This window comes from Bos indicus x Bos taurus, chromosome 10 (assembly GCF_003369695.1).
Source record: "Bos indicus x Bos taurus breed Angus x Brahman F1 hybrid chromosome 10, Bos_hybrid_MaternalHap_v2.0, whole genome shotgun sequence".
Lineage (NCBI taxonomy): Eukaryota > Metazoa > Chordata > Mammalia > Artiodactyla > Bovidae > Bos > Bos indicus x Bos taurus.
The window spans coordinates 48,197,784-48,212,558 of NC_040085.1; the positions used below are offsets into that span (position 1 = coordinate 48,197,784).

Consider the following 14,775-nt stretch of genomic DNA (forward strand, 5'->3'; position numbering starts at 1 on the left):
ATTTCACATGGCTCTTGAAATTAAGGGGAAAAAAAGATGGATCTAAAGTTACTGATTTATAGATATATTCATGGTATATATCATCAAATGGACTATTTGAGCTACAGAGTAATGTGTATAGAATGAATATTTTCAGAAGAGAAAATATAGTTCATGGCATAGTTTGTTTTCTTGATGTTAGAAAAGGCTTTTAGAAGAATTCAGATCTGTTATTCTTCATGTATGTTTAATAACATATGTTTAGATGTTATATTCACAATGCTGCTGATGGCTATGCACCAGTAGGTACAGGCATAGGACTCATATTTGCAAGGATCTACTTTTATGCCTGCCAACACCAGTCACTTAGTACTGCTTTGACCTGACAGATTCAGATTATATCTTCTGATTAAAGGGCTTCACTGGTGGTTTAGACAGTAAAGAATCAGCCTACAATGCAGGAGACCCAGGTTCACTCCCTGGGTCAAGAAGATCCTCTGGAGAAGGAAATGGCAACCCACTCCAGTATTCTTGCCTGAAGAATTCCGTGGACAGAGGAATCTGATGAACTACAGTCCATGGGGTCACAAAGAGTCGGACACAACTGAGTGACTTTCACTCACTCACTTCCTATGTATCTTGAGTGTACTTCAATTTAATTTCTCTTAACTTTCTTTTTAAAAGTCTACCCTACCCCACCCCCCTTTTTCTTCTGTTTAGTTGGAAGGCGCTGAACCTTCTGGGCAGCTTCAGAACATTGATGAAGAAGTTATCTCTTCTGCCTGCCGTCTTGTGTGTGAGTGGGCCCAGAAGGTGTTAAGCCAGCCATTTGACACAGTCTTGGAATTAGCCCGCTTCCTTGTAAAAAGTCACTATATAGGCACCAAGTCGATGGCAGCACTTACTGTAATGGCAGCAGCACCACCAGGTACAAAATTATTAACAAGCTGAAACTGACAGGGTGTTACTACATCTAGAGTTGGTGGTAAAAAAAGAGTTTAGCCATAAAACTTCTTTCTCTTTTTAGTATTTGTATATGTTCACTCTTCGTTTAATACTAAATTCAGATGGACTTATTGAGCTAACAAAAATAATAATGATAGTTTTTCATGATAAAATTTAAGTTACAGCTTTGTATGTTAATCTGCTTAAATATGAAACCGTTATGATTTGCCAGTTGGTATTTCATTAATTTTTCCATTGCTATTTTAAAGTTTAAGGAATATATATATGTGCACTTTTAAGTATATATGTGTTTCTAAATTAATAAATATTACAAGTAAATAGTAAAGTTAAGTTTTTAAATTACTTGCTGAGACTCCTGTCCCCAAAACTAATACTTATAAATGAAATGATCTTTGGACTATGTGAAAGGTACCTAGTCTCACAAAAAGTAAACCATGTGAATGAAGCATTACTATGAAATAACGAGTGACTTTTTAAATATGCATTCAAATAGCTATTTTTATTCAGATAGGAACTCTAGAATTGACAGTTTGAGGACTGTCAGTATCACTAGAATAATGACTCCCTTGTAAGTTAATAGCTGCATAAAGTACCTGTTTTCATGAAATTTTTTAAATGTCTTATTTCGGTCATACTTTAATAACCTAAGAAAGAGTGAATAAATTTTGTTATTACTCTAGGAAATTATAACTTTAAAAAAAAAATTTATTAATGTGAAATGGTAGATTTCTCACAGTGAGGACTATAATTATACTCTTGAATAACTTTACTTTTTTATCTTAACTTCATTATTTTAATAAGAAATCCTTTTCCTCTATGTTTAAGAAGCTTTAAGCATTTGTGGTATGTGTGTGAGATTGTTCTGTTATCTCTTTTTTTTGTCATTTGAGGACCATCAGTATGATCAAAATAGCCTTTTACAAGAGCCTCATCATAATTTTTCCTATCTCAATATAAACTGGATGACTCAAATCCATACATTTACAGTTACACAGGGACTGAAGTGCATGGGCAGCCTGATGTAGCTAGTTAGTTCACATCTGTTACCTCATTTATTCCCATGGCAATCCTGTAAGAGACATGATATTTATTCCCATTTTAAAGATCAGGGAAAAAGTAAGACTAAGGGAAGTTAAGTAATTTGTCCATAGTCAGATGAATTGTGGAGCCAGAATTTGAATCCTGATTTGTCTGTCTCCAAAACCAAGGTTACTCCTTTACATAAGACTGTTCTAGCTTCTGGCAAAACAGGTTCAAAAAATCTTATGGGCCCTTCAACTTTCAATGTTCCCTTTCTCCTACCCCTACTGACACCCAGAAGAGGAACACATTGAAGATTTAAGAGATAACATAGGTATCTAGATATCATGATATCTATGATATCATAGGTATCATATCAAAGAAACATCTGTCTTATTTCCCACAGTATTCACATAGGCTGACTGAAAAAAGAATGTTGAATTAATAGATTTTTAAGGCATAAGTGTGAAAAAAGGTATATTCTATAAATGAAAATACTGACAATCATATAAATAAACATTTGTATAAATAGATAATATATATTATACAATATATAAATAGACATTTGTAACTTTTTGAAAGTAGCTTGAGAGGCTGTTCTTTTAACAACTGTGTCATTATTCAGTATTTTAGAATCTCCTGCAATTTTGTTCTCAGCCACTGCCACTTTTAAAAATACCTTTTGTAGTGAATAATCTTCATCCTTTGAAGATGAATCTGTTTTTTTATAGTCTCCATATTAAGAACAGGTTGTATTACAGATGTCCTTTTCTAAGTCAGCTGCTTGGAACCCGTTCCTGTCCAGAAACCCTGGCAGGAGGCATCAGAGAGCTTTGGGCGGTTGGCAGAGGCTCTTGGGGTGCAGGTGCTGAGTAGCCGGAGCCGAGGCTACGGGTTGCATGGGAGCAGTGCGATTTGAGTTGGATTTGAGGGGAAAAAATAGTACTTAGGTGATTAAAGGGAAGGTCAGAAAATGAGAGATTGTTGAGGAATGAGTGTGTGGGTGAGAGTTTACAGATACTTTCTCTTCTTCTCGTCTCCCACTCACCAGGCTGTTGCTGTTCACAAGATGAAAAGCAGAACCGTCTGGGGAAGGGAAGGGCAGGGCGTGCCCTCAGGACGGGGTGTCTTCCCCTGGCCTCTCTCCATTCTTCTTACTGACTCTGCTCCCTTTCTGTTGATCTTAATGCCACTCCCTAGATGTGAAATGAGCTTTTGAAAAATTAATTTTATTACATAACCAGTTTTTCTTAAATTAAAATTTATCCCATATTTATTTTATCATTCCTTTTTCTCAGTGTTTCATCTTACTACTGCTTGAAAAAGTTTCCTCGGAGACGCTTTTTTTAGACTTTATTAACTTCAGTCTTACTAAGAAATTCTGCTTAATTTCTACTAAGTCATACTGATATAATTGTATCAGTTAAAACTGTAGTACCTATTTTTATGAAATTCTTGTGGAATTAAAGACTTGTTTTCCCCATGCATTCTTTCCTACGATATAGATGGTTTCTGCAAATATGTATTGAGTGCCCCTTGTGGGCTGAATATTAAAATCATAAAAATACATGAATTTCTTAATTAGAGAAGAGAGGAAGGAGATTTTCTGACATCTGCTGATAAAATCTAAAACATGTTAGCTTGGCACTGACTTGTCTTAACTTCTGCACGTTAGTGATATAGCTACTATTCTTTTCAAAGTCTTCATCTGTTATTGCTGGTTTGACTACCAAGTTGAGCCATATTTTAAGGTTCAATTAAAACCATATTGGCAAGTATTTATAAACTGTAAGTGTAATGTGAGTTAAAATGTCCTGGGTTTGTTGCTTTGTCCAGTAGATGGCTACATAATCAAAGAAATTGAATTGTAACTGCCTTCTCTAAAGAGTATTTATGCTCTCCTTTCTGTTTATTTTCAGGAATTAAAGGAATTACCCAGCCTTCTGCTTTTATACCTACAGCTGAAAGTAATTCCTTTCAGCCTCAAGTGAAGACTCTGCCATCTCCTATTGATGCTAAACAGCAATTGCAACGGAAAATCCAGAAGAAGCAGCAAGAACAGAAACTACAATCCCCTTTGCCAGGAGAATCCTCAGCAAAAAAGTCAGAAGGCTCAGCAAGCAACGGAGTGACTAATCTCTCTAATGGGAACCCTGCAATCCTCTCTCCTCAACCTATCGGTATCGTCGTGGCAGCTGTCCCTAGTCCCATTCCGGTAATATAATTAAACAGCATTTGGCATGACTGGGATGGTGGGAAGTCCATTGTTTAATTAAAAGTAGCACAGGAGAAGGCAGCAAGCAGAGGTATGCTGCTGCTGCTGCTAAGTCGCTTCAGTCGTGTCCGACTGTGCGACCCCAGAGACAGCAGCCCACCAGGCTCCCCCGTCCCTGGGATTCTCCAGGCCAGAGCACTGGAGTGGGTTGCCATTTCCTTCTCCAGTGCATGAAAGTGAAAAGTGAAAGTGAAGTCAGTCAGTCTTGTCCGACTCTTAGCGACCCCGTGGACTGCAGCCCACCAGGCTTCTCCATAAGCAGAGGTATAAATTCAGGTATAAACTGAGTTTGTGACCACACAAAGATTTCACTTCAGTCAGTTGTCTTTTATTCAGGATATACATTGTTGTCTACAAAATAAGCTATAAACAGAACAGAAGTGAAATTACAAGACACATAAGTTTGCGTATAACCAGTCAGAGCTTTACATAGGAGATGAGTCATTTTCAGAGTTGTCAGAGTTGTCATCTCTAGCTCAGCAAAGATGACACAAATGCAGGCTTTTTTTTTTTTGGTTTAATTTTTTTTTCTTTTTATCATTCAGATGGAACAAAATTATAATGTGTATCAGTAAAACATTAACATAGTCCCGTCTCTGGCTTGCTGAACACGGGACCTCGGGCAAGTCTCTTAGTTACTCTGAGTCTCTCTCCTTATCAGCAAATTGAAGTCTTGGTATACTCCTTGCCTGTCCCACACTTGTTATGTCACAACATAACAAGGTTATGACAAACTGGCTTTTAATATGAGAGAGTATTGTACTAAAGCAAGATGGTATTTTAGGTTGTTATTTGTGATACTATTAGAAAGATATTGTATCTTATTTTTTTCTTGTTTTTATCATTATCATCGTCATCATCCTGTCATTAAAGCATGGAGTACCTGGGAACCATTCTCTTGCACTGATCATTATACAGCGAACTGGGGAAGGCGGTAGTTTTATCTGAGACCTTATCCACAGTGGTTTGTTAGTAATGTCCAAGGTCAGTCCACGTATAAGACAGTCTCCCCTGTGAGTGAGTCATCTTGGCACAAATTCCAGTTAGTTACCTCTATATTAAATAGTTGTGATAGTTCTTCAGATTTTATCTCTGCTCCCTATAACCTCCTTTAAAAAATCATTGTTTTAGCAATGTGAAGTTTTTTACTGACATCTTAATATTCTTCTTACGTATCATTGTATTTGGTAACTATTACACTGTGTTGCATGTATTATAGTGTTTATTTATCTGGTCTAAAAGAATTCTTGTCTAACATAGGAACTGTTTTTTTTTTTTTTTTTTAGCATTACATGTATAAAATGCCTCAATACTAATGAATTATATGAATCGCTGTTTATACTCTGGACTTGATAAATATGGTATTTTTGTTTTCCATCTTTTAACAGGTCCAACGGACCAGGCAGTTGGTAACTTCACCAAGTCCAATGAGTTCTTCTGATGGCAAAGTTCTTCCCCTCAATGTACAGGTGGTCACTCAGCACATGCAGTCTGTGAAACAGACACCAAAGACTCCTCAGAACGTCCCGGCCAGTCCCGGCGGGGATCGTTCTGCCCGGCACCGCTACCCTCAGATCTTACCCAAGCCAGCCAGCACCAGTGCACTCACCATCCGCTCTCCGACTACTGTCCTCTTCACTAGTAGTCCCATCAAGACCGCCGTTGTGCCCACCTCACACATGAGTTCTCTAAATGTGGTGAAGATGACAGCGATATCCCTCACACCCAGCAGCAGCAGTACCCCTCTGAAACATTCTGCCTCAGCAAACAGTGCTACAGGAACAACAGAAGAAGCGCGGACCATCCCACAGATCAAGAATGGTTCTGTTGTTTCACTTCAGTCTCCCGGATCCAAGACCAGCAGCACCGGGGGACCCTCTGCCGTGGAAGTCAAAATGGAGCCTGAGACATCATCAGATGAGCCTCCGATACAGTGCCAAGAGAACTCTGACGGGACCGACGTGCCCAAAACAGCACCTGGTGCCCTCTCGGGACAGAAAAGTAATATAGATGGAGCAGTACAGAAACCTTCCAACGAAGGTGTTGTTGAAATAAAAGCAACTAAGGTTTGTGACCAGAGGACCAAATGTAAAAACCGCTGTAATGAAATTCTGCCAGGCACTTCAACAGGCAATAATCAGAGCACTGTCACTCTCTCCGTTGCCACTCAGAACTTCACTTTCACCAGCACCAGCTCACCATCTAATGGTGACTCAATAAATAAAGACCCTAAAGTGTGCACTAAAAGTCCAAGAAAGCGGCTCTCTTCTGCAATGCAAGAGTCCCAGGTGCCTCCTATAAAGAAACCAATTGTGGAACAGCTGTCTGCAGTTATCCCAGAAGGTCAGAAACCAGGCAGTGTTAAGAAGGACCCAAAGGTTCCACATTCAGGGAAAACAGAGAGCTCAGCAGCAGGTGCTGAGATTTCCAGCAAGGTCTCAACACATGTCAACTCACACATAGTGGCAAGTCAGCCCTTGGATCCCTCTGCTCTTGTTACCAGCGATTCAGCGTTAGAACAGCAAACCACACCATCATCATCTCCAGATATCAAAGTAAAGCTGGAAGGCAGTGTCTTTCTCTTGGACAATGATTCAAAATCAGATGGCAGCTTTAATCCAAATGAGTGGCAACAGGTCACTAAGGATTCTGAGTTTATATCCGCCAGCTGTGAACAACAGCAAGATATCAGTGTTATGACAATTCCCGAGCACTCGGATATCAATGACTTAGAGAAGTCTGTTTGGGAATTAGAAGGAATGCCACAGGACACATATTCCCAGCAGCTGCATGGCCAGATCCAAGAATCTTCTTTGAATCAAATACAAGCACAGTCTTCAGATCAGTTACCTCTACAGTCCGAACTGAAGGAATTTGAGCCTTCTGTTTCCCAAACAAATGAAAGCTACTTTCCTTTTGATGATGAGCTTACACAGGATAGTATTGTAGAAGAGCTGGTGCTCATGGAGCAGCAGATGTCAATGAACAACTCTCATTCTTATGGTAACTGTTTGGGAATGACCCTGCAGAGTCAATCTGTGACTCCAGGAGCTCCAATGTCATCTCACGCCTCCAGCACCCACTTCTATCATCCAATTCATAGCAATGGCACTCCAATCCACACCCCCACCCCGACCCCAACACCCACTCCCACCCCCACCCCAACCCCGACCCCCACATCTGAAATGATTGCTGGGTCGCAGAGTCTGTCACGGGAGAGCCCTTGCTCCAGGCTGGCCCAGACAACACCTGTGGATAGTGCTTTGGGAAGTAGCCGACATACACCCATCGGTACGCCACACTCTAACTGCAGCAGTAGTGTCCCTCCCAGCCCCGTGGAATGCAGGAATCCTTTTGCATTTACCCCAATAAGCTCCAGTATGGCGTATCATGATGCCAGCATTGTCTCAAGTAGTCCTGTGAAACCAATGCAAAGACCCATGGCCACACACCCTGACAAAACCAAGCTTGAATGGATGAATAATGGGTATAGTGGGGTTGGTAATTCATCTGTTTCTGGCCATGGCATTCTCCCAAGCTATCAGGAACTAGTGGAAGACCGTTTCAGGAAACCTCACGCTTTCGCTGTGCCTGGGCAGTCTTATCAGTCTCAATCCAGACATCATGACAGTCATTTTTGTCGTTTGACTCCTGTCTCTCCTGTGCAGCATCAAGGTGCCACTGTAAATAACACCAATAAACAGGAGGGTTTTGCGGTCCCTGCCCCTCTTGATAATAAAGGAACTAATTCATCTGCCAGCAGCAACTTCAGGTGCCGGAGTGTGAGCCCTGCTGTTCATCGCCAGCGTAATCTTAGTGGAAGCACCCTCTACCCAGTATCTAATATCCCCCGATCCAACGTGACCCCCTTTGGAAGTCCAGTAACCCCCGAAGTTCATGTTTTCACAAATGTCCACACAGATGCATGTGCCAACAACATAGCTCAAAGAAGTCAATCAGTTCCATTGACAGTCATGATGCAAACAGCCTTCCCAAACGCTCTTCAAAAGCAAACGAACAGTAAGAAAATAACCAATGTTTTGTTGAGTAAACTTGATTCTGACAATGATGATGCTGTGAGAGGTTTGGGCATGAACAATCTGCCCTCCAATTACACCGCCCGGATGAATCTCACTCAGATTTTGGAAACGTCCACTGTCTTTCCGAGTGCCAATCCGCAGAATATGATTGATTCCAGCACTTCTATTTATGAATTCCAAGCACCATCTTACCTCACCAAAAGTAATAGCACCGATCAGATCAGTTTTTCTCCTGGGGATAATCAAGCACAATCAGAAATTGGAGAGCAACAGTTAGATTTCAGCAGCACTGTTAAAGACCTGTTGAGTGGAGACAGCTTGCAGACCAGCCAGCAGCTAGTAGGTCAGGTAGCACCTGACCTCACTAATCCTGCGTCTGACTTCTCTAGCGACATCAGGTTGTCTTCTGAGCTCTCAGGCAGCATCAACGATTTGAACACTCTAGACCCAAATCTACTGTTTGATCCAGGTCGTCAGCAGGGACAAGATGATGAACCTACACTGGAAGAATTAAAGAATGACCCCTTGTTTCAACAAATTTGCAGTGACTCCATGAGCTCTATGACTTCATCAGGTTTTGAATGGATAGAAAGCAAGGACCATCCTACTGTTGAAATGTTGGGTTAAATTGTGTTTTATAATATGTAGCACACTGTAACTAAAGACATATGTATTGTATTTGTCTTAATGGAAGTGCCTCCCGCAGCAGAAACACTTACTATTAATTGTGACATTTTAAAAAGAGTTTGCTGCCGAAGTGGTTTCTTCTTCAGTAGGAAATGGTTAGACTCGCCTCAGTTCTTACCAAGTTTCTGAAAAGAGTAGGCTGTAGAAAAACAAATATTAGGTTTTAAATTTTGTAATGTTCCCCCATTTAATCACATTGTTTGCTAGTAAACAAAAGAATAACCAGCTTTTACAAGAGCAGTCTAGATCTTTATTTTGTATAAGTTCATTTTATTTCATTGGTTGATCTGCACAGATTTTAGAGGAAACCATTGATTTTAGATATAGGATATTTTGTTGTTGTTGGCATTATCTTTTTAAGTATGAAATCATAGCTAAAGTGAACTGTAGACAAGAAGGTCTTCCTTGAAACAGGGATAATATTCAGGTTATTATAAGTATTTAGGCTTGAAGCATAGAGCTACTGTAGAATGAAAAAATAAAATCTCTGTAGGACTTTCTGGGACTTCAGTACCATTTGCACCTGCAACGAAGGGCTTAAATAGGAGGAAATAATGGAAAATGAAATATTAATATAAGGAAAGCAAAAGCTGCACTAAAATTATTAAAAGGAAAAACTAGTAGCCATTTTTATTTGTGACCTTGTGTTAGTCTTCTTTTAAAATGTTAGTTTTAATATGGAGCTACCACAGAAGACGTGCACGCATGCAGGCGTGTGCACACATACACACACACGTATGTAAACAAAGCAAGTAAGTAATGCGAAATGTTGTAATTTAATAGAACAAATGCAAGCATGTTAGAAGAATATCTTATGTTTTATTATCTGGTTAGTTGAGATAGGGAAATTTAGAAGGAAACTAAAAAGCATTTTCTTAGTTTCATCACAATATGTCTGTATGCACATATTAAATTCTATTTAAGATTTATTTTGAAGGTTTTTATTTATAGTATTCTTAAGTCCTCAATTTAGCGACTGGCTCCTTCACTCCTCCTGAACATAGAAATGCAGTTTGATCATGGGATCCCTTTGAAACACAAGCAAGCAGGAGAGAAATAACACAAAAAACTGAAAAGACAACATTTCATCACCCGAGGTCCGAAGTCACAAATCTTTATCTCTGATAAAACAAAGGGGATATCTAATAGTACTTGAAGAAGAGGAGCATTTTATAACATGCTTAATTTATTTATTGTGATAACCACAATTGCAAAAAGAAGCACTCAGGATTTGTTTTAGAATGTTTCTCTCTTATAGCTCCCATTTTGTTTTGTGAATAACTATTTATGAATTTCATGCTGACACAAGTCTTCTCACTAGTTGACAGCTCCATTTAACTGAGTTTCAAGATTAGTTTCAAATAGACTTAAAAATTTGCCATTAAATTTATAAAGTTATTCTTAAACCATTGTCTGCTACCTTGAACCTAACTAAGCTTTCCTTTACCTTAATTAGTAAGCCAATCAGAAGACTACAATCAATGAATATTTAACAAATGTGATGAGTTTAATACGGTTTCATTGTTCAGTAAATTTGCAAGGTAGGATATTAACATTTTGATAAATAAATGGTGCTAGGGTTGGCTCAGAGGTTTATATATTGATATGTCCTAGTTACTGACATTTGTGTGTTTGCTGTTATCTTGATTTAATGATCTGTTAGATATTTTTTCCTTGATGCTAGTTATTTCTTCACTGTACATTGAGACACAGCACTACTGCACACCAAAGTATGCAATACCCAAAGGAAACTGTGTGATTTCTCTTAACAAATGATGGGAGCCTTTCTATATGAGATACTCTGAAAAGGAGATTTTGAGGCCATTCTAATCCCTTGTTTACATTATTAGCTTCCTACTAATATAAAAAATAATGGGAATCTTTTTTGATAAAAATATAAAGACTGGAGGATTTTTAACCCCTGTATAGTATTGCAGCAAACACTTTAAATTTGGTTGAATTCGTTCAGCAAACTTTCTGGGATTCATATATTGCACTAAATTTGTTGAACCTGTGGTAGGCACATCTCTTAGGATAAATGCAACCAATACAGTCCACAGATTAAACTTTTTAAATGTGTTTCATTATGAAAAGACAAAATGTCATCAAAGTGACAGATAAAATTGTCTTATGTAGCAATGTGCATTAATCTCAATGAGATATTTCTATTTCTTATTCTCTTACATGAGAATATTACAGCAGGAAGAATTAAGTTTAGTTTGCTTCACCATGTTAATACATGATCACAAAATGTGCATGAGTGTTATTGACTTATCTTGTACAGTACTAGGTATTCCTGTAACCACTTTTTTTTTCTTGGCTGTATTGAAACTGGTTCAGTGTTAACCAGACAGACATAGTTATTCACAAGTTATTTACTTTTTTATGTTTACTAATTCTGCTTAGTTATTGTTGAATATGTTCTTTTCTCAGATTATTTTCATTGTTTTGATGTTTTAAACATTTTGCATACTGTTTATCATGATAAGACTTCATGAAGTAAATAATTTTGCATATAATTGCAATAAGCACTGACTTTTGAACTGAAAAGAAGGAAAGTGTTTTTTTGTGCAGTGCATCAGAGGTTCATATAAGAGTCTTGTACTATAATGTGCTTTACTACACCATAAATGACAAAAACAAGCCCTGTTTCATGTTTTCATTTAGTGCAAAAAGTCAAGATTTCCCCAGTGTTTTGTTGTCTGTTGTACCTGCTGAAACTACAGTAGTTGAATATTGCAGTAGCATTTCAGTTCTCTTTTTTTATTGAAAGTGCTCAAAAATTGTTTTTTAAATGTTTTCAAAAACAATTAAAAACATTTTATATTAAACTGACTGGATTTTAAAGTGATTTATGGGATCTATTTTATGTAGAGCGCATGTCATTTTGTAAACAGACCTGAAGCACTTCTTCCTTTGATCTCCTGAAAGTTGAGGAAATGGGGGGAAAAAATCAACATAAGGAGGAGCAGTGCTGCTAAATCTAGTCTCTGTCATTAATCCAGAAGGCTATATGGATCTTAGCTTGTTCATCCAAACTCTGCTGTTCACTTAATGATTTTTTTTTTTTTACTGATGAATGATATAGCGTTTTATGTTGTAACAACAACAACAAATCTTTCCTTTTGTTCATTGACATAAAATGTTTGCTTTAAAATGTTAGTCCATGGTGTACCTAGATATGGGTATTTGGGGATCTTTGAATTGAAAAACCGAAGAAGGCAATGGCAAGCCACTCCAGTACTCTTGCCTAGAAAATCCCATGGATGGAGGAGCCTGGTAGGCTGCAGTCCATGGGGTTGCTACGAGTCGGCCGCGACTGAGCGACTTCACTTTCACTTTTCACTTTCACGCAATGGAGAAGGAAATGGCAACCCATTCCAGTGTTCTTGCCTGGAGAATCTCAGGGGTGGCAGAGCCCGGTGGGCTGCTGTCTATGGGGTCGCACAGAGTCAGACAGGGCTGAAGCGACTTAGCAGCAGCAGTAGCAGAATTGAAAAATAATAGAAAATTGGGAAGATTTTAAAGCATATCTATGTCCAAAAGCATTATAGGCATTTTGGTGAACCAGAAATACAAAGTGATAAGTGCACTGAACTTGTAAGCCAGAACTTGAGTTCTAGGTCTGGAAGCAAGAAAGACCACCTAGAAATTTCAAATCTTAAAGAGTAAGAAGCCACAGTCTGACTTGAAGTTTTCTCACTTTTGATACTAAGATGCAGCAACAACCAGTGCCTAGGACTGTAACTTATATTGATTGTAGCCAGGTCTTGCCTGAGCCAGAGCCTCCTTCTTTGTGAAACAGATCTATGTAGGTTTTCAGTAGCCCCGCTCTCACCACAGGACCAGAGCCCTGAGTGTGGACAGGTGGTAGAAGCAATCATAAAAGGCAAGAAGAGTGGAGATTGGGAAGGGAGGAAGAGAAGAGCAGGAAGACTCATAAGAGGAGCCTGCAAACAAAAATTCTAAAGTACTTGAAGAAAATGAAAAATCCTAAGGAAGACAGTCAGCAGTCACTCAAGGTAAAAGTCATATACTCTCTGTATAGTTAAGTATTTAGGATTCTCAGTAATAAAGGGGGGTGGTGTAATTTTTGTATGATCAAGAATAGGCAAACAAAACAGGAACCAGTGGATACAATAAACCAGGAAGGCATTCTGGAGGAAAAGTGTTGTGTAGTACTTGAGGTGCTTTTGGCTACAACTAGAGAAAACCCAACAGTGGATTAAGCCATAAAGACATTTATCTTAGCTTAATAAGAATTTTGGTGATAGGAGGTACTGAAGGTTCATTCAGTGACTTGTTTTTCTTCTGTGTTCTATCAGCTTCAACGTTGCTGTTCTGTGTCTGTTGCCTCATGGTCACAAGATGGCTGCCACAGCTCCAAATATTTTACCTTCATACATCCCAAACAAGGTGGTAAGGGCAGCTCTCAGCCTTTTATCAGAGAGAAAAAGAAAAAATATTTCCCAGGCTCTCCCATTACTCCCTCCCACTCTATCCCCAACTTCGTCTTATTAGAAAAAACAAGGTCAGAGACCTACCCTAAAACTGACTAGCTAAGATTCTTGATTCATTTTTTATAGCTATGGGAGGGGGCCCATTTTCAGGAGCATGTGATCATCTACCTAAAATAAGTCCCATAACCTAGAGAAGATACAAGGAACTTAAGATTTAGTGCCCACTCTTGAGAGAAGCTCACAGTCTTGTGAAGAACTAATTGTGTGTTCTTTGAGAAGTGCCAAATAGAGGTATATGTGACGTGCTATCTGGAAGGAAAACGGAGAATTCACACTGAGGATCCAAGAACTGGGCAAAAGAAGGTTCTTCCTGTTAACTAACTGTGGTTTGCCTTCCCCCTCTAGAGAAAAATCAGATATTGAATATCATAAATGCAAATTGCCTCAGTACCTGCTACTGTCATAGAAGACCAAAATTTTGATTTTTGTTAAGACTGTAGAGATTTATTTTGACAAACATTGCTATAAATGAATTTTAAACAATTAGAATTACAGATTTTATGGATGGGATAATTTATCAATCGTATATAATCTGAAATTTTTAAAAATGTGTATGACCATCCCTGGATCTCTAATCTGTGCATAAGTTTAGAAAGGGAAAAACAAAAAGACTATGATTTTCTAGATTTTATGTCTAAGAAGTACTTGATTTGGGAGAGAAAGGAAAATAATTTTGTAAATGAAATACATCATGAGGATGGTATTACTACCATATATAGAATATTCTCTTGCACTAAACCCTGTGCTAAATACTGCATGTATATTTTGGTTTTCTCACTGTAACAATTCTGAAAGAATATTGTTTTTCAAATGAAAATTTTAGCTCAGAGATCAACTGGTAGGAGTAATAGCTAATAATAGGAAAAGCTGTAATTAACTTGGTTCCAAAGCCTAGTTCTTAACTATGACACTGTATCTAAAGATACTTCTTCAAATTACCTGCTGTATTAGTTTGATTTGCTGGCTTCTTTGAAATGTTCTTTCTGGCTTAAAATTAAGGTTGATTTTTTGGGGAATTTTCTTTCTGTGTAACTTATCCTTATATTTTTTATACTTCCTTTGCATTTTTATTTTGGGATTTTGCTGTATTTTGTGACTTTCCTCTAAACAAATTCCTTTCCCTTCTCTCTATCCTTGGAAATATATGCCCTCGTGTATTGGAAATCAAGGGGGAAGTAAGATTTAAATAGAAAATTTTATTTTGAACATAGCCTTTCAAGCATGTCTTACCAGGTATGCCTAATCGTATCTACTTTAAAATCACCTTTTAAATGTCACCAGGAAATAA

General features: G+C 38.2%; 1 protein-coding gene across 2 annotated transcripts in view; it reads left to right on the top strand.

The window, feature by feature from the left end:
• RFX7 (regulatory factor X7) overlaps nt 1-11,802 on the top strand; it is a 140,817-nt gene extending 129,015 nt beyond the window's left edge. For both annotated transcript variants that reach the window (XM_027553923.1, XM_027553922.1), the window contains exons 8-10: nt 700-907; nt 3,885-4,180; nt 5,629-11,802. In XM_027553923.1, the coding sequence (XP_027409724.1) occupies nt 700-907; nt 3,885-4,180; nt 5,629-8,907 (3,783 nt within the window). In that variant the 3' untranslated portion in view covers nt 8,908-11,802. The remainder of the gene's footprint in view (nt 1-699; nt 908-3,884; nt 4,181-5,628) is intronic.
• Nucleotides 11,803-14,775: the final 2,973 nt, after the last annotated feature.